The sequence below is a fragment of the Pleurodeles waltl genome, chromosome 1_1 (assembly GCF_031143425.1).
Source record: "Pleurodeles waltl isolate 20211129_DDA chromosome 1_1, aPleWal1.hap1.20221129, whole genome shotgun sequence".
NCBI classification, from domain to species: domain Eukaryota; kingdom Metazoa; phylum Chordata; class Amphibia; order Caudata; family Salamandridae; genus Pleurodeles; species Pleurodeles waltl.
The window spans coordinates 176,506,694-176,527,705 of NC_090436.1; the positions used below are offsets into that span (position 1 = coordinate 176,506,694).

Genomic DNA, 21,012 nt, shown 5'->3' on the forward strand with positions numbered 1-21,012 from the left:
TAAGAAGGAAATCATTTGAATAGATCTGAAAACTGCCCTGCTAATCTACACAAATGGAGGTCTTGGAACTTTCTTAAACGCAATCTAGAGAAAAAGTAGTTCCTTCTCATAGGACAATTATACAACTTTAAACTTGCCACCTACTCAGGAACATTCACAGCAGAAATCACAGAGGGCTGTGGAGTGGACGCTGCTTTTTTAGGAGTGAGCGCAAAGTGCTCCGTCCCCTGTAGTAATCTCTCTTTGGGCCTCCAACCATGCCCATGTCATGTCTGTCACTTTCATTGGTTCGTGGGCTTGCCTTTTAAAATCTGCTCGCTTTTATTTGTGAAAGGCATGCATACTTCATGCCTTTTCCTGTGTTTAGCCCACCTACAAAGCACCGGTAAACTACTAAAAACATACGAGGCTTGATGTTTTCAGCATGGTTTCTGGACTACTTTATCTGTTTATTTTCCACGCAGGTTTTTCCATTTTCAATTTCAGCACAATTGCGCTGCATTTTACATAGAGCGATCGCGCTGTGTTTTTTCTCTTTTAATTTGTGTAGCAAGAAAAGTCCAGTTAGGAGTTTACAACGCTAATAGCTCTAACTCGATCAAATGCAAGACCCGTTGCATTGAAAATGCTTGTTTATTTTCCTTGTCTGTGCCCTGCATCACAGCAGGACGCATACCCACTAAAGAGGGGTACATTTCTTTATTTCTGTTGATGCTGCATGCTCACTTACATAGCTCCACACACACCTCGCAAATAGGAGCGCAAAGCCACAGACTGAAGATTATTGCTGTACAGAATATCCAGCCTGTACTACAATATTACACGGTTTCTCATAAAAAGTGGAGGCTATTTGGAGACTACTATTTGCACCGTTATTACGACACAATAAACAATCATCTTACTGTTGGATTGCTAAAGCATTATTAGACTAGTTTAAATCAGCTGCATGAGGGAAGATTGAGGGAAGTATCCTAAACAACTAATCAAAGAAGCATTCTCCTTCGGCCCAACATTAGGCAACCTAATGTGAGGTCTTTGTACTCTGTTTTCTCTTTACAAATAATTCTATTTATCAAATACTACATTTCTGATTTTGTTGTATGAATCGGTTTATAGTGTCCGTTTCTGCATTTTGGACGCCTAGAAAATGAACTGCAGTTACAGAGACATAAAGAGCGATCAATGAATGCCAGATGGTCTACTCTCCGGTCAATACAATCTACAACACTGTCCCTCCCAACTTTGTCAAGCATTACAAGTGTCGTACTGATTGCATGATCTGTTTGAATACCAATTTAAAAGTTATGCACGGCATCTAGTTTTTATTTGGTATGTGGATGACTTTACAACAAACACTTTAGAGATAGGCAGTTCTGAAAGCTATCCGGTGATTAGGTTCTTTCAGGAACCATTTTTTAGCTCACCATCCTAAAAAGAGGGTGTCTGTCACTATCATCTAAGCTGGTATTCTTCAATACCACTGTCAGAAAGACTAAAGGCCCACAAATCACTCTCAACTCCTACTGCTCGCAACATTTGTCTTCAAGACAATCCTGCTCCGAGTTCTTGCAAAGAAGTGGCGGACGAATGAAAAGATTATGACACCTCGCAGTGAGGGCACTGAACGTTTGCAGACCTACATGGAGATCCCATGATAAAAAAATGTACATGCCATGCAACCATTTACAAAACATCACTCACCTGCTTTCCATCTGGCACCATGTTTAATGTACCATAGACAGCAACACTACTCTCTGTTGAAAGCACCACACCATTATAACACTGGCACTGTTGAGTGGAGAGACAGAACAGACAGAATTATTTTGGTAGACAGAGTGCACTATAATTCTTCCCAGCGTCCCCGATGCCCAGCCCATTTCATTCATCATTTACACTTTAAAGTACATACAAATTAACATATTTTCATGTCTACACATTTTAGACCCTGTAACAGCAGCTATTCAGCACAAAGGAAACATATTGGAGGAAATACAAATGTTTTAACTAACCATTTTAACAAAAGAAATCTTTAATTCCTAAATACAAGGACAGTTCTGACACGGTGAAAGAAAAAAACATACAAATGCAAGCAAATACTTCAAGTGCAGTTAGTGACTAATGTCCTACCCTTTCCCCAAACCTCTGCATTTCCAAACATCAAAAAGTGACTTTGGTTTCCCTACACAGAACATGACTTCTGCACCTAGCTTCAAGAATCCAACTCTGCACACATAAGCAGTAGCTCTCTGGGCATACCCACTGCCTGATCCACTTTGTACACGATCTCTGCTTCTGAACAGGGCTCAACAAGCAAACTGTTTCGAATAATATTTAATCAATGATGATGTCAATGACCTAATCTAGATTTGACTTAGTACTGGCTTTTTCTGGTATTTTGTTCAATACCAGTTCAAAGTCTTATGCATTTCATTTAATTCATTATTTGTTTCACTTAATTTCTATTCATTTCATTCACTAATGTACACATCAGTTGTTCAATGCATTTTGTTTTCTTTGTGCTTTACCAGGAGCACTGATTTAAATAACTAATTCTGTAGGGAAAAAGGTAGCATGGAGTTCGTTTTTTTGTTAATTAGATTTTATATTTAGCCTCATTTCACCTATAACATGCAGAGATGTTATAAACTGAGACAAAAATCAAACAAACATTAACATTTGCCACAAATCTACAAGAAAACAAATATCATAAAGCGATACATTTACTAAGGAGTATGTTGCTTACTTTGTCAGGATAACTTACATTTTTCAATAAATACTAACCAATTCATTATTTAGAACACACTGAAGAAACCCAGTACCATCTCGCAGCACAATGAACATCAATGTTTTTCCTGAGAAAAAGAAATATTTTTATCATTAAATGCTTGTCCAAAAGACTGATATTATTTGGTTTTATTCCAACAGCAGTACAATACATAGTTTGGGGGATAATAGACAAATGTCATGAACTTGTAAGTGTTTCACCATTGCTTGTTCAACAATGAGCTGCATAAGGACACAGTGTGGACTCCTCAGTCAAAGATGCATCTATGAATTGTTACTAGTAGAAGGTGGAGACCCTTTTGAAGTCTATGCTCTTGTTACAGTTATGGCAACAGCAGTAAAGCAGATACAACTGAGGCTGCGAAGCTTGAGAATTTTGTTATAATCTAATCTCTAAACACTTTGAGCTATCTAGATGTAGCAGCAGCTGACAAAACGCATAAGAGGAGGATATTTAGGATGTTCCCTTCCTAATTGTGAGTCGCAGTCCGATGTATGATTGTTTTGTGACCGAAAATGCAGTTGGCACCAGTCTCAAATTGGTGCTAATCCATACGCAAAAGGGAAGGAGTCCCACGGACCACTGCCTGCTCTGAAAAAATGAAAATAAAACTTTTCATTTTTGTTTTTGAAATGCATTCCATTTTCCCTTAAGGAAAACGGGCTGCATTTAAATAACAAATACTGCTTTATTTAAAAGCAGTCACAGATATGGTGGTCTGCTGAACTCAGCAGCCCACCATTCCTGTGAGTGCCGCCATTCCCAATGGGGTCACCATTGGAAATCCCACAGTGTGAATTACACTGTTGTACATACAGTTTTGCGACTCGCAAACGAGCCGTAAATTGCAAGTTGCAAAACTTGGGGTCGTACATCTGGCCCTTAAACTCAGGTATAGCATTTTAACAGTTCCTCTTGGATGCAGAGCTCCTGGATAATAAACACTTCTTTCCATGACTGAAACTGCAGCAGTATTGAATCTCTCCTGTCTTTTTCAGTTTTGTGAAATAATGGCCATGACAGTATGCCTCTAAACATCAACGTCTTAATTCTATATTAAGCCATCAACATTGGCAGAGATATTTAATTCGTACTATGCCTATGTTTGTCCAACTACTAGTGCACGTTGATACAAATCTCTCTATGATATTTGATCTCTATAGTGTTAACTCTGTATCTATTATTTAACAAATGGTTCTGGTTTTATCCTTCAATGCTACTATTCTTTGAAGAAATAACGCTGACTATTGTTATGAATTAAGCAAAAATAAATAACCAAGATTTAACCCCATACCATTTGCACAAATACATTATAAAAAAAAATCAAGCAGTAAAGAAAGATGAAATAACATTAAATGGGAAAGCCAACAAAAACACTACCTTGTCTTCGCAACCTGTGCACCCAACCAAACACTTTCACTCTTTGTCCTCTATATGCTTCCAAAGCACGAATCTTAACCTGTAATGCAAAATGCAATTAACAAAATTAAATGTTGAGTCTTATGCCCCATTCCTTGTTAACTCATAGTATTAGACAGTGCAGCTCTCTACAATGTGGACTTTGCTACTGAAAGGGTAGCAGTATGTAACATTTGTAGTTCTAACCAGTGCTGGGTGTATTACACACCAGGGAGAATCAGTGACGACTTGACCTTTAAAACTAGATTTTAATGAATTAATTCAACATGTGTCTCTGCTTTCATGAATATGGGTGACTAGTCTGATTTTCAATCTAAATTATTTACCCAGAATATCTGGAAGGAAAAGATTTTATTTGAATGGCTCGGTTTCTTAAAACATGGAACAAAGGAAGAAAACGGTTCACCATATCTAAGACCCACACTCACTGTAGACTGGGAGGTGGAAAGTCATTATGACCTAAAAGCCTTATTACTTATCACAATTGTATATTAACATCTGCCCTTCAGCTCCCCCTACCCAAGGAAGTGGTCTTTCCAAACCCACCTCCCAGTGAAAACACCTTCCCGTGTTTATTAATTTTCTCTTGAAGCACTGAAGTTATCACAACAACCATCAAAATTATCAATTGCAAAAATATCCTCTGCCCTTGTTATAGACTGATAGTCAAATTTAAAGAGATTCCCCTAGCACTTTCAAAAATTACTAATCAATCCTTGAAAGAGGGTCTTGTCTCTACCATAGTGCTTAATTTGTAAATAAAAACGTGCCGGTGCCCACAGCCCTCCTCTTAAACTGATGCATTTAAATGTGCGAGTACGGAATACTGAGGCAGCGTAATCCTGAAGCCATCTCGAGCCCCTTTAATCCATTTACAGCCACTCCTGGCCCCTTCAGCTCACTCCTGTAGCTTTCTTCCTTTGTGACGCTTTTTCGGTTTTCTCTTCCTCGATTTTCCCAAATGTGTCTTTTGCTCGCAATAAATGCTTGAGGTGGAAAATTAAGCACCGGCCCTCAGAAATAGGTGCCGGTGCTCAGCACCGGAAGCAATGAGCACAAATTAAGCGCTGCTCTACCATACTAAAGGATTCTCCGATACAGTAGGATTGAACATTGGCTTCTTTTCACTTAAGAATCCTGCCAATATCTGAGCATAGTCATCAAAAGGTCTTAGAAACAAAGGGTACGAGAACCAAGTAACTAGCCCCAAAAAAACCTCGTTTTCAACAGGGTTCAATCAAGATTAAGACCAACACCAGTGTTGATTTGGCTCACATGTGTTTTAGACAGAATAGTAAATTTTTGAAAGGAAAATTATATTCCTTGTTAGACTCATTTCTCTCTAGACAACAACCAAACTATTAGACCATTTATTTTGAACCCTAAGGTTTCTACTAAATTCACATACTGTGCATTATTCCACCATCTAGTGGTTGGGCCTACAAGTGTTTTAATACAAAACATTTTTCTATCTTTGGTGGGTGTTGATACTGGGAGATTCAAGTGTAAAGTCCACTGTAAGCTTGCAATGTCCCAGAACACCACCATTTTTAGGTGGTTCTTTTTACCTCGCTGTTGGGTTCAAAGGTGCATGGAAGGTGCTTGTGAGCAAAAACACCAAAAGGCAGTCACGGTTAGTGAGAAGATGCTTGAAACGTCAAGGATTTTCAGCATCTCGGTGATGGATAAAGGTTCTTTGGGGGATGCTTTATCTTAGTCAGAGAATGGTATTGAGAATACGTAGGGTCTCTAGGTTTCCTGAAAACCATCTTAGAACATAAGCACAATTTTCATGTACTGTCCAAACTGCCATTGGAAGTTTGCCTTAAAAACCGAACATTCACTTATGCATGTACAGTCTGAAGAAGGACCATAAGTTCGACATTTGCTATGCAGGCTCTGGTATGCTAGCTCTCTTTTGAAGTCAAAGATTCTCATGCATAAAGACAGGGTACTTATGGCCGACTGAGCGCCAGCAGACATGGCAGATCTATCAAAGCCTGAAAAGCAGAGGCAGACTGTGCCATCAGTGGGCAAGATTGGTTTCTTAGAAGACAACGTCATTGAGATCAAGGGAGCTCAGGGTGACTGCCACAAGGAGCCAGATCTCAAGGTTACCCAGCAGGAGGTTAAAAGCTCTCAGCTCAAGATGAACCATAATTGTACAATACCCAATTCCAAAAACTATAGGAGCAGCTGACTGACAAGGCATCCAAACTGCCTTTGAAAACGCTGAGGCAGATGCCTTTGAGGGATAAAACAGTGCTGGAAAAACAAAGCCAACCAATGCAGAGAAAGCATGCAGTCAAAGGAGTGTGAGAGTCTTCCCTTCCTATCAGAGAGGTCTAAAGTAAAAGCCACCAGTAAGGTGTTGCCAGAAGGCTTCAGCTAAACTTTAGAATAGGACTGAGCTTGAGAAGGGAATTAGGGACAAGCACCCGGGACAAGAAAGACTACAGCAACATGAGAAAGAAGATGGCAAAGGAGACAGAGGAATAGCTGCTAGTAAAGAAAGCAGAGTACTTTCGGGGAAATCCATGGAGCAGCCCAAGATCCTCTTTCCTCTAGGCATTAAAAGACCAAGACAGGAGGCAGAAACACCACAGAAGGTAGAAGTAAGGCCAGAATTGATGGTGAGAAAGTGTTCCTGTATGCACAAGGCAGAGGAAGGAGACATTGAGGTACATTGTGTTAGAAGATACACTATGGGCACACAGAGGATAACACCTATCCCTTAAGACCCTCTCCCTCAAATGGCATTTCCAAACATCATGGGGTTGAGACAGCTACAGATGGGTTAGGGGGAGAGATGGAGATTGAAAAGGAAGACACATATTTTTAGAAACCCTGAGCACTGTTTATAGAAAAAGTGGATTGCTACCTACGCTGCACGGCATTTTACAGCAGGGAAGGGAGGCTCTTCAGAGACCCACATGTGCCAAAGTGGTTTCCCTAAAGATAGAAAAGGAGTGCAGGGTATCCACTCCAGATCCCAATTAACTACAGTAAAGTGTGAAACCAGACTCTCTAATAATCTAGTGCAGGGAAAAAAACACAAGAAGAGGTTGTAGGAAACCGGACTCCTTTGCAGATGTCCTCCCACTTTTTTCCCTTTTTAAAACTACTAGATACTGGTTTTCTACTCCAACAGTGCACTGAGACCTGCTAATCAGACCTCAGTGTCAATACTCTTTCCTTTTAAAACAAGGTATGTCTGATTGTTTCACAATTGGCACAGGACTTTAACATCCCTGTAAGTCCCTAGTAAATGGTACACCTGGAACCTCGGGCATGGGTACTACAGAGGGTCCCTCAGGGCTGCAGTATATCTTATGGCACCCTGAGGGACCCACACACACATTGTGCCAAAGTCACTGCAGTTATTATATGTAAGCCACACCTACAACAGGCTTTAAGAGCCCTAAGGCAGGGTGCATTATAATATATGAGAGGGTATATCTGCCTGAGCAGATAAGCCCCTGTAATGCCTGGTTCTGTAAATAGATGTTGCAATTGACTGTGCAGCAATTTTAGAACGTGTACTGGTCATCACAAGTGGCTCAGCTACATAATGGCTGCAAACAAAATAATGGTGTTTGGTATCAGACACCTCGTCCTAATAAATCAATACTGATGCCAGCATTAGATTTATTATGACATGCGCCCAGAGGGCACCTTAGACGTTCCCCATGAAAATATACTAGCCCTCTAGTGTGCTGGCTGGCTGATATGGACCAGCCTGCCACCACAGATGAGTTCCTGACCCCCCCCCCCCCCTTGAGTTGAGAGCCTCTGCTCTCAGAGGTCACAAACAATGCCTGCTCTGGCAGGAGATGTTATCATCTCCGCCAGCAGGATGGCTAGTAAATCTGCATACCAAGGCCAGGGACTCCAAAGTCCCTGCCGCTTTCCCCAGCTTCCCCCAGACCTAGGAGAGGTAATCCCCTGTCCAGAGGCATATATGGCACCAGAACAGGCAGGACAATTAGCTAGTCAGGAGGCGTGTCACACTTGCAGGATGAGTACACCCCTAAGGCAGCCTGAAGTGAACACGAAAAAGGAGAATTTCACCACCTTGTGTGTGGTGGAATTAGGAACTTTGGGACAGGGTAATGCCCACTCCCCATAGTAAGTTGTCCTCTAGGGGGTGTTGTGACCCCTGAGGCGAGTAGCCCTTTGGTTACTACCGTTCACTGCCCTTAAAACCCCTAAATTGAGTAATTAGGTGCCCCTCTGACACCAGAAAATCAAATTTGTTGGACCAAAGAAGCAGGGCACTGAAGAGCCGCGAAAAGCAAGAACTGAAGAGCAGCAACTAAATTGGCTGTAACCCTGTGGGCCTGCCTGCTGTCCTCAACAATTGCGCCAAAGACAACTCGTCCTGCAGCTGCTCTGCCTCCACAAGCCAGGGAGGACTGCCAGCACTTCAAGGAACAACAAGCATCTCCTGTGGAGTTGCAGAGTTACTTCTCTGCACCCTGCAGGCACCCAAGAAGAACCAAGAGAACCCCGGAATGAAAATGTCACTTACCCAGTGTACATCTGTTCGTGGCATTAGTCGCTGCAGATTCACATGTTTGGCACAGTCCGCTGCCTGGTGTTGGGCTCGGAGTATTACAAGTTGTTTTTCTTCGAAGAAGTCTTTTTGGTCACGGGACCGAAGGACTCCTCCCTCTTTGGCTCCATTGCGCATGGGCGTCGACTCCATCTTAGATTGTTTTCCCCGCAGAGGGTGAGGATGGAGTTGTTTGGTATAAATAGTGCCCATGCAATGGAGTGAATATGTATGTATGATAAGAGTTTCTAATAATTTTTTTACAAATGTTCAAATGTTTAAGGTTTATGATCTACTTCGAAACGGCTACAGGCTTCCCGGGGAGGTGGGAGGGTACATGTGAATCTGCAGCGACTAATGCCACGAACAGATGTACACTGGGTAAGTGACATTTTCAGTTCGATGGCATATGTTGCTGCAGATACACATGTTTGGCATAGACTATAAAGCAGTTAGCTCCCCTAAAAGCGGTGGTTTAGCCTGTAGGAGTTGAAGTAGTTTGGAATAATGTTCTTAGTACAGCTTGGCCCACTGTAGCTTGTTGTGCATTTAGTACGTCTACACAGTAGTGTTTAGTAAACGTATGAGGCGTAGACCAGGTTGCAGCCTTACATATTTCGCTCATAGGAATGTTTCCTAGAAAGGCCATTGTAGCACCTTTCTTTCTGGTTGAGTGTGCCTTTGGTGTAATAGGCAATTCTCTTTTGGCTTTAAGATAGCATGTTTGAATGCATCTGACTATCCATCTAGCAATGCCTTGTTTAGAGATTGGATTTCCTATGTGTGGTTTTTGAAAAGCTATGAACAGTTGTTTTGTTTTCCTGATTAGCTTTGTTCTGTCAATGTAATACATTAGTGCTCTTTTGATGTCTAATGTATGTAGTGCCCTTTCAGCCACAGAATTTGGTTGTGGGAAGAACACTGGCAATTCTACTGTTTGATTTAAATGGAATGGTGAGATTACTTTTGGCAGAAATTTTGGATTTGTTCTTAGAACTATTTTATTGTTGTGTATTTGAATAAATGGTTCTTGTATGGTAAATGCCTGTATTTCACTTACTCTTCTGAGGGATGTGATTGCAATGAGAAATGCGACCTTCCAGGTTAGATATTGCATTTCACAGGAATGCATGGGTTCGAAAGGGGGACCCATGAGTCTTGTTAAGACGATGTTAAGATTCCATGAAGGAACTGGTGGTGTTCTTGGTGGTATAATTCTTTTTAGCCCTTCCATGAATGCTTTAATAACTGGTATTCTAAATAGAGAGGATGAATGAGTAGTTTGTAGGTAAGCAGATATAGCTGCGAGGTGTATTTTTATAGATGAAAAAGCGAGATTTGCTTTTTGCAAATGTAGTAAGTATCCTACTATGTCTTTAGTAGAGGCATGTACTGGTTGTATTTGATTGGCATGGCAGTAGTAAACAAATCTTTTCCACTTAGATGCATAGCAGTGTCTAGTGGAAGGTTTTCTAGCTTGTTTTATGACCTCCATGCATTCTTGTGTGAGGTCCAAGTGTCCGAATTCTAGGATTTCAGGAGCCAAATTGCCAGATTCCATGATGCTGGGTTTGGATGTCTGATCTGTTGTTTGTGTTGTGTTAACAGATCTGGCCTGTTGGGTAGTTTGACATGCGGTACTAGTGAAAGGTCTAGTAGAGTTGTATACCAAGGTTGTCTTGCCCATGTGGGTGCTATCAGTATGAGTTTGAGTTGGTTTTGACTTAACTTGTTTACTAGATATGGAAGGAGAGGGAGAGGGGGAAAAGCGTACGCAAATATCCCTGACCAATTCATCCATAGAGCATTGCCTTGTGATTTGCGGTGTGGGTACCTGGATGCGAAGTTTTGGCATTTTGAGTTTTCTCTTGTTGCGAACAAATCTATCTGGGGTGTTCCCCAAATTTGAAAGTACTTGTTCAGAACTTGGGGGTGAATTTCCCATTCGTGGACTTGTTGGTGGTCTCGCGAAAGGTTGTCTGCTAGTTGGTTTTGTATTCCTGGAATAAATTGTGCTATTAGGCGAATGTTGTTGTGAATCGCCCACTGCCAAATTTTTTGTGTTAGGAGGCACAATTGTGTTGAGTGTGTTCCTCCTTGTTTGTTTAGATAATACATTGTTGTCATGTTGTCTGTTTTGACAAGAATGTATTTGTGTGTTATTATGGGTTGGAAGGCTTTTAACGCTAGAAATACTGCCAACAGTTCTAGGTAATTGATATGAAATTTTGTTTCGTGTATATCCCATTGTCCTTGAATGCTGTGGTGACTGAGGTGTGCTCCCCACCCTGTCATGGAAGCATTTGTTGTTATAACGTATTGAGGCACTGGGTCCTGAAATGTCCGCCCTTTGTTTAAATTTTTGCTGTTCCACCATAGAAGCGAGAGGTATGTTTGGCGGTCTACCAACACCAGATTTTGAAGTTGACCCTGTGCCTGTGACCATTGTGATGCTAGACACTGTTGTAAGGGTCGCATGTGTAGTCTTGCGTTTGGGACAATGGCTATGCATGATGACATCATGCCTAGAAGTTTTAGCGCAAATTTTGCTTGTATCTTTTGGTTTGGAAACATAGCACTTATTAGCTTGTGGAATGCCTGCACTCTTTGTGGACTTGGAGTGGCAATTCCTTTTGATGTGTTGATGGTTGCTCCTAGATATTGTTGTGTTTGACACGGTTCTAGGTGTGATTTTGTGTAGTTGATGGAAAACCCCAGTTTGTGAAGGGTTTGTATGACAAAGGTGGTGTCGTTTGCGCATTTTTTTACTGTGTTGGTTTTGATTAGCCAGTCGTCTAGGTAAGGGAACACATGTATCTGTTGTCTCCTGATGTGTGCTGCTACTACAGCTAGACATTTTGTGAACACTCTTGGTGCAGTTGTTATTCCGAATGGCAACACCTTGAATTGGTAATGTATTCCTTTGAATACAAACCGTAGGTACTTTCTGTGAGAAGGGTGTATTGGTATATGAAAGTACGCATCCTTTAGGTCTAATGTGGTCATGTAATCTTGCTGTTTGAGCAGTGGAATGATGTCTTGTAGTGTGACCATGTGAAAATGGTCCGATATGATGTAGGTATTTAGTGTCCTGAGATCTAATATTGGTCTCAATGTTTCGTCTCTTTTTGGAATTAGAAAGTACAGGGAGTAAACTCCTGTGTTTTTTTGTTGTACTGGTACTAATTCTATTGCATCCTTTTGCAGTAGTGCTTGAACTTCTAGTCCTAAAAGTTCTAAATGATGTTGTGACATTTTGCGTGTTTTGGGGGGGATGTTCGTTGGGAAGTTGTGGAATTCTATGCAATAGCCATGTTGGATTATTGCTAATACCCAATTGTCTGTTGTAATCTGTTGCCAAGATTGGTAGAATTGGCTTAGTCTTCCCCCCACTGGTGTTGAGTGAAGGGGTTGCGTGACTTGAAAGTCACTGTTTAGGTGGAGGTGTTTTTGGAGTCTGGAATCTTCCCCTACTCCTTGGGAATTGACCCCCCCGATATCCCCTGAAACCTCCCCTTTGGAAGGAACCCTGATATGGTGTGGTTCTTGATTGTTGGCTGGTGGTGTCTGTGGGTTGGCCACGAAACCCCCCTCTAAATGGAGTTTTTCTGAAAGAGCCTCTGCTCTGCGGGGAGTAGAGTGCGCCCATGGCTTTGGCCGTGTCTGTGTCCTTTTTAAGTTTTTCAATGGCTGTATCCACTTCCGAGCCAAACAGTTGTTTCTCGTTGAAGGGCATATTAAGGACAGCCTGCTGGATTTCAGGTTTGAAGCCTGAAGTGCGTAGCCAAGCGTGTCTCCTTATGGTGACAGCAGTGTTGACTGTTCTTGCTGCAGTATCGGCTGCGTCTAGTGAAGAGCGGATTTGATTGTTTGAGATCGTTTGTCCCTCTTCCACTATTTGCTGCGCCCTTTTTTGGTATTCCTGGGGAAGATGGTCTACGAGAAGTTGCATCTCGTCCCAGTGTGCGCGGTCATATCTGGCCAGCAGCGCTTGTGAATTTGCGATGCGCCACTGGTTGGCTGCCTGTGACGCCACTCTTTTCCCTGCCGCGTCAAATTTTCGGCTTTCTTTGTCCGGAGGTGGGGCGTCGCCAGATGTATGTGAATTTGCTCTTTTGCGAGCTGCCCCTACTACCACAGAGTCGGGTGGTAACTGCGAAGTAATAAACACTGGGTCTGTGGGTGGTGGTTTGTATTTCTTATCCACCCTTGGGGTGATGGCTCTTGATTTTACGGGCTCCTCAAAAATTTGTTTTGCGTGCCGTAACATCCCTGGTAGCATTGGGAGACATTGATATTGGCTATGTGTAGCCGAGAGGGTGTTAAACAAGAAATCATCCTCTATAGGATCGGAATGCAGTTGGACATTGTGGAAGTCTGCAGCCCTAGCCACCAGTTGCGAGTATGAGGTACTGTCCTCTGGCGGTGACGGCTTTGTGGGGTATGACTCGGGATCATTGTCCGGCACTGGGGTGTCATACAGGTCCCAAGCGTCTTGATCCTGATCGTCATGACTTATGGTAGTTTGCGCTGGTGAGTGCATTTGTGGCGGTGTTTGTGCCGGCGATGCCTGTGGAGGAGAGGGCGGAGGCGTGACTTTTTTAACCACTTTGGCTTGTGGTTGTGTGTCATCCTTTGGAAGTCCGATCCTTCTTTTCCTCATGATTGGGGGAAGGGTTGATATCTTCCCTGTATCTTGCTGGATGCACAGTCTCTTTTGTGTGTAGTCCGATTCTACACTTTGGAGCTCTTGTCCAAATTTGTGCATTTGGCCACTTAGTCCTTGTTCCTCTGAGTAGGATGAAGGTGTGGTATTTTTCGGCGCCGAGAGAGAATCTTTTTTCGGTTTCGGCACCGACAGAATTTTTGTTCCTTTCGGCATGGATTCTCGGTGCCGATGTTTTTCGGTGCCGGTATCTTGTTTTTGTCTCTCGGAGCCGCTTTCTCGGCTCCGAGGTTGCTCCATGGCGGTCCCTCGACCGGAGTCGGGTGTCTTCGCTATGGGCGTTCCCTTTTTCGGCCCCTTCGACGGGTCGCCTGATTTATGGGTCGAGCCATGGCCTGTTGGCAGTGGCGTCCCCTGGGCTTTCGGTTTGTCGATGGATTTACTTTTCGACGTCTTACTCACAGTTTGTTGCTGTTGTTCGACGTCGGAGTCTCCGGATTCTGATTCCGGAACCGAGAATGTTTCCTCTTCGTCGTCGAAACGTTGTTTTGTCGACGTGGACGCCATTTGGTGACGCCTGGCTCTTCGGTCCCGGAGTGTTTTTCTGGACCGGAAGGCTCGACAGGCTTCACAGGTATCCTCCTTGTGCTCGGGGGACAAGCACAAGTTACAGACCAAGTGCTGATCTGTATAAGGATACTTACTGTGACATTTTGGGCAGAAACGAAACGGGGTCCGTTCCATCGGCTTCGATGTCGCACGCGGTCGGGCCGACCAGGCCCCGATGGGGGATCGAAACTGCCCCAAAGTCTTCCGATGATCGGTGTCGATGTACCTAACTATCCCGATACCGAACGGAACAATACCGACGCTTTCTTCCGAGATTCTGACTAACTTTCCGAACCGAAACACGGAGCGAAAAGGAATACGTCCGAACCCGACAGCGGAAAAAAAACAATCTAAGATGGAGTCGACGCCCATGCGCAATGGAGCCAAAGAGGGAGGAGTCCTTCGGTCCCGTGACCAAAAAGACTTCTTCGAAGAAAAACAACTTGTAATACTCCGAGCCCAACACCAGGCAGCGGACTGTGCCAAACATGTGTATCTGCAGCAACATATGCCATCGAACACATGGAAACCCTGACTTCAAAAAGCACCCAAGCAACCAAGCCCCCCAACCCCCCCAGCCCAAGTCATAGTTGGCAAGTGGTGCTAACGAGGTCCTGACATCCTCCAGCGCTGAACCCCTCCTTGGTTTAGCCTGACTGGTCCCCCAGTCACCACCGGCAACCTCTTTTGTGCAGGAACCAGAACTACAAGGAGTCTTTACAACGAGACTCCGTCAGCACAATGACCCACAGCACACGCGCACCCTTGCCCCCCCCCCGGCCCGAGTTGTTGTGGACCCATGGTGTGCCTGCGCGGCCAAGACACTCAAGACTGGAGCTTCCCTTTGGGTTCAGCTGGACTGGCCACCAAGTCCCCACTTGCAGTCCCTTTTACCCAGGACTATTCCCATTAAGGTGAACGGAACACCAGATGCTGAAAAGCACCTCTGCACCCAGAGACCCATGACCTGTTGGTGCTGCCTTGATCCTTGCCTCATAAGTACCTTAACTCCTGAAGAACAGTTCTGTAAGTAATTGCTAAGTGCCCGAATGCAGTTTATGTTTTGTTTCCCACAGGATAACATTAAGGCCCCCGTGCCTCCCAAAGTGACCTGTTGATGCAGCCTTGGTCCTTGCCCATACTTACAGAACCAGTTTTCTGGAGTTAAGGTAAGTCGCTTCTAACTGATCGAATGCAGTATATGTTCCTTATCCCATCAGATAAGAATACCACATTAGAGTCCAGAGAAGTGTATTCTATTGTGACTTAAAAATTGATAATTCGAAAAGTAGTCACCCTATTAAGATGATCTAGGTGCCTGAATGTATGTAAAAATCTGTGTTTTTTAATAAATTGGTGACAGATTTTTTTATTGAGTTTTTCTCACTTACTGACCTTGTGTGTGCAATAAATGTTTTAAACTATCTTCTGATAAGCCGAACTGCTCGTCCACACGACCACAAAACAGAGCTTTTAGGGTTATTATTTTAACCCCTGTCAGCTAATAATGTCTGCATAATGTCCCCTTACATTAGTACATTACATAGATAGTCAGCTTCCTACAGAGGTACTGCACAGAGAGGTGCTGGACTACTGGAAAAGGAAGCAATAGAAATTGTACCCCAAGAGCAGCAAAACTCTGGAGAGTACCCAGTTTACTTTCATGATCCCACGCAAGATTTAACACTGCTACCAGTACTGGACCTGAGGGTTGTCAACCGATTAGTCACAACAGAAAGGTTCAAAATGACCACATCACAGGAGATAATTCCCCTGTTGAAAGAAAACAATTATATACAACTATAGACCTAAAAGATTCCTATGTCCATGTCCTGATTCATCAGTCATACCAGTAATACCTCAGATTTTGCTAAAAGGCAGGCATTATCTCTTGAACGTGTTATCCATAGTCATAAAATCTATAGCAAGGGTGCTTATCAAAATACTACCAGTGGTTGTAGTCTACCTCTGGAAACAGTCTATTCATGTGTATCCCTAACTAGATGAATGGCTAGTGAAAGCTAGCACATTCAAACAGTGCAAGAAGAGCCTGTTAAAAGTTATTCACCTTCTTCACCAACTGAGGTTTTTCATGAATTGGAAAAAGTCTTTCCTCCCCCATGGATGGAAAAGATTTTTCTCAATATTTAAAAGCAACAGTATACCAGACTCTAAAGAAAGTACACACACTGCAAGGAGATGCTCGCCTTTACCACAGGTCCAACAGTGAGAAAAGCGATGAGGCTGTTGCATATGATGGCCCTGTGTATCCAATTATTCCCTAACACAAGGTTACACATGAGACAGCCTTCAAGAAGGTTGGATAGTCAGAGGTCACAAAAAACAGGGAACTGTGAAGATTTAGTGGCGGTCACTGAGAAGGTCAGCAAAGAATAAAAGCGGTAGATCACAGAAAACATGTTGATGGGAAGGCCTTTCAATAGCCGCTACCACAGGTCAACATGACAACAGATGTGTCGCAGGTGAGATAAAGCAAACATGGGACAAATGACAGGGCTATGGTCAAACCAAGAGGCTACCATGCGTATGAACTAGCTGGAACTAAAAACAATATTCCTAGCAATGAAGACATTCCAAAGTCAGATCCAAGAGAAGAGAGTATAAAAACAGACCAACAACACAACTGCCATATGCTATCTAAGCAAGCAGGGGAAACGAGTAGTCTCTTATCCACTGTCCAAACTAGTTCAGTCCATTAGCAAGTTGTCAACAGCAAAACACATACAGCTCATAGTAGATGATACCCACAGGTGGAAAACACAGACAAACTCAGCAGAAGGGCAAACATCTACCACAAATGGGTATTAAAACAAAAGTAGATAGGCACAATTTTCCAACAGTGGGTAACACCACAGGTAGACCTATTTGCAATGGCCGAAAACACCAAATACTAGTCCCTTGCATCCAAAATCTACTATCCACAAATACCAGGAAATACACTGCCAACAAACTGGTACAGGGCGTTTGTCAACTCTTTTCCTCCAGTAAGGATAAGTTACTTACCTGTAAATCCTAGTTCTCTTCCAGGGGTATCCTCATCAAAGTCATAAACATTGAATATTCCCGCCCTTGTGCGGGGACCCCGGAGCATATATAAAATACATACACATTATACATGTGTAACAAACAGTCATGCAGGCTATCATGTTAAAAACAGGCTAAAATGCTTTATTTCTATGAAGTTTTTTTTTTTTTTTTTTTTTTTTTTTTTAAATACTACAATAGAGCATAAATAAGTACCCAAGCTCCTAAAACTAGGCTTGGGGAAGTAAGCAGTAGCAAACTCTAGTGAAAAAATAGAGAAAACTGCATTGAAAAACAATGAAGCATTCTTAGCCAATAGGCTGCATGTAGGTTAACACAGGAGAACCATAAAAACTTTGGCACTGTGCCTTTAAGACCCTGAGCACCTCCAGTATCCCACCATGCCTCAGGGGTGAAGGAAAGGTGACAGTTGGTTCACAGTTAGGTCAGTTCTTTTTACGGTGACAATTTGTATAATTGAATCAAAATACTGTCTGTCCTGCACTTCCAGTAGACGTGTGTCCGGGGAGGAGGGTGGGTTGTTTATGACTTTGATGAGGATACCCCTGGAAGAGAACTAGGATTTACAGGTAAGTAACTTATCCTTCTCTTCCAGGGGATCCTCATCAATAGTCATAAACATTGAATAGATTAGCAAGCCCATCCCTAAACCCAGCGGACTGTCCGATAGAAGTGCAGGAATAGACATGTCTTACGCAAATAAATTCCTTAGAGAGGCCTGCCCCACTTGGGCATCCGCTCTTGCATCTGAGTCTAAACAATAATGTCTTGTAAAAGTATGGACAGACTTCCATGTAGCAGCCTTACAAATCTCAGATATAGGAACATTGTTAAGGAGAGCAGCAGTAGCCGCTTTTCCCCTTGTGGAATGCGCTCTAGGTCGCGCTAGCAATTGTCTATTAGCTAGCTGGGAAGTATTAACAATACAAGAGACTATCCATCTTGATATTGTTCGCTTAGATGCTGCTTCGCCTGTCCTTAAATGACCATAGTTCACAAACAAGCGGTTAGAGTGTCTAATCGATTTTGTCTTGTCCAGATAAAATTTCAGCACTCTTTTCAAGTCTAATGAGTGCAATGCTTTCTCAGCCGGAGTTTCCGGATTGGGAAAGAACGTCGGTAAAGTTATGGTCTGATTAATATGGAATTCTGACACCACCTTCGGAAGGAAAGATGGGTGAGTTCGTAGAACTACTCTATTGTCATGAAAAACCGTGTACGGTTCTTTTGCAGACAAGGCCTGGATCTCACTGACCCTCCTCGCTGAAGTAATGGCCACCAGAAAAGCCGTTTTCCACGTAAGGTGTTGTAAGGAGGCCTTATGGATAGGCTCGAAAGGAGGGCCCATAAGTTTTGCTAGGACTATGTTCAGTTCCCACGGAGGAGAAGGCCTCCGAATTGGCGGAAAAACTTTCTTCAAACCTTCTAAGAAATCCTTGACTACAGGTTTCGTAAAGAAGGATTCCTGAGAAGGTGACTTGCGATAGGCAGTAATAGCAGACAAATGTACCTTAATAGATGATACCTGCAGACCGGATTTCGCTAGGTGAAGCAAATAGGACAGTATGACGTCCTCCTGCGCCCGTATGGGATTATGGCCTTGCTGACAGCACCATATGTAGAATCTCTTCCACTTAAAAGCGTAGGAACGCCGCGTGGAAGGCCGTTTGGACTCTTTCAAGATGTTCATGCACTCCTGCGAGAGTCCTAGGTGCCCATACTGCAGGAATTCAGGAGCCATGCTGTTAAGCTCAGAGAGGGTAGGTTGGGATGCAGAATCCTGCCCTCCATTCTGCTCAGAAGATCCGGTCTGCACGGCAGCCTCCTGTGAGGTTTTTCCGACAGGTTGAGGAGATCCGTGTACCAGAATTGTCGAGGCCATTGTGGCGCTATAAGAATCATTCTGGTCCTGGATCCGTAAAGTTTGCTGATCACTGCCGGAATGAGGGGAATCGGCGGAAAAGCGTAAAGAAATGTCCCTGACCAGTCGATCAACAGGGCATTCCCTCGAGATCCTGGACGGTAGAACCTGGATGCGAAGTCTGGGCATTTCCTGTTTACATCGTCTGCGAAGAGGTCCAGTTGAGGCCGACCCCATTGCGCGAAGATGTATTCTGCGACTTCGTCGTGCAGGACCCAATCGTGAACGTCCTCCAGGTGTCTGCTTAGAAAGTCTGCTTCTACGTTCTGCTGACCTGGCAGGTGAACTGCTGTGATTGACATTCCTCTGGCCAGGAGCCAATGCCATATCGCTTGGGACTCTCGTGAAAGGGGTAGGGATCTCGTTCCCCCTTATTTGTTTAAGTAATACATCGTGGTTGTATTGTCCGTCTGTATCAATAGAGTTTTCCCCTGAATTAGCGGTGTGAAAGACTTGAGAGCCAGATGGACCGCTCTGAGTTCTAGCAGATTGATGTGGTACTGCTTCTCCTTGTCTGACCACAGACCCTGCGCTTGAAAAGGACCCAGATGAGCCCCCCATCCCTGAAGAGACGCATCCGTTACCAGAGTGTCGGATGGAAGTACCTGGTGAAACGGAGCGCCCACTGACAGGTGAGGTCTGTGCATCCACCATCTCAATGACTGCAGTGCTACCTCCGGTAGCCGCATTGTGTCTTCCCAGCGACCTGTTCTTTGGCTCCAATTGGCCTCCAATGCCTCTTGGAGGGGTCTCATGTGGAGTCTGGCATTTGGGACAATAAAGATGCACGATGCCATGGAGCCCAGTAGTGATGTCACCTGACGTGCCGTAGGTGTGCTGGCTCTCAACAGGTCCTGGCACTTCTTGTTTATTGAGGACAGTCGTTCCTCCGAAGGATACACTTTTTGTAGTTCTGTGTTTATGATAGCTCCTAGGTAGTGAAGACTCTGCGTTGGAGTCAAGGTTGACTTCTGGTAATTGACCTGAAGACCTAGAGCTTCGCAAACTCCTAGTACAATGTCCCGATGGCTTCTCGCCTGCTCCGGAGAAGAAGCCTTTAGTAGCCAGTCGTCTAGGTATGGATATATGTATATCCTTTGTCTTCGTAGATGCGCCGCCACCACTGCCATACATTTCGAGAAAACTCTTGGAGCAGATTTCAGGCCAAAGGGTAGAACCCTGAACTGGTAATGCTGTAACGCTACTCGAAAGCGCAGGAATTTTCGATGCTTTGGAGCTATTGGGATGTGGAAATACGCATCCTGCAGGTCGATGGAGCACATCCAGTCTCCCTGATGCAGTTGAGGGAAAATTTGGTGAAGCGCTAGCATTCTGAACTTCTGCTTTCTTATGTATTTGTTCAGCAGTCTTAGATCCAGGATTGGCCTGAAAACGCCCTCTTGACCCTTCTTTGCTACTAGAAAGTAACGGGAGTAGACCCCCTTTCCTCTGTGGGCAGGTGGAACCCTTTCTATGGCATTCTTTCTTAGGAGGGCGAGAGCCTCCTTGCGTAGCAAGGTGAGATGAGCCGGATTGTGTTTGGTTGGTGGCAAGTGTGGTGGAGGCTGCTTGAAAAGGAGAGAATAGCCATGTTCGACAATATTGAGCACCCATTTGTCTCTTGTGATAGAGTGCCACTCGTGAAGATGAGCAATAATACTTCCCCCCACCGGAGTGGTGTACAGTGTCGAGGGAAGCGAGACTTCATTGCTTAGTGGGTGCTTTTGGAGTGGACTGTTGAGGTCTACTTGACCCTCGCTCCCTTGTGTTTCTTCGCTGAAACAGAGGGCGTCCCTGTCGTTGCTGAGACCTTTGCGACCAATGAGGGGTTTGAACCCTCTGTTGGAAAGGGCGTCTATCGTACGGTCTGTACCTCCGCCTGAAATCTTTCCTTCTTTCGAGCCTACCGCCTTCATGGTATCCACCTCGGTCTTCATGCGGGCCATCTCTTCGTCTGCATGGGCACCGAATAGAGAATTCCCGGCAAATGG

At 43.8% G+C, this 21,012-nt stretch overlaps 1 protein-coding gene across 1 annotated transcript in view; it reads right to left on the reverse strand.

Annotated features, from left to right (window-relative positions):
- Positions 1–21,012, reverse strand: part of NARS1 (asparaginyl-tRNA synthetase 1) — a 191,492-nt gene that overhangs the window by 97,510 nt on the left and 72,970 nt on the right. The window contains exons 6-8 of the mRNA XM_069220041.1: positions 4,166–4,244; positions 2,782–2,852; positions 1,702–1,788 (exon numbers count right to left, since the gene is read on the reverse strand). Of these exons, the coding sequence (XP_069076142.1) occupies positions 1,702–1,788; positions 2,782–2,852; positions 4,166–4,244 (237 nt within the window). The remainder of the gene's footprint in view (positions 1–1,701; positions 1,789–2,781; positions 2,853–4,165; positions 4,245–21,012) is intronic.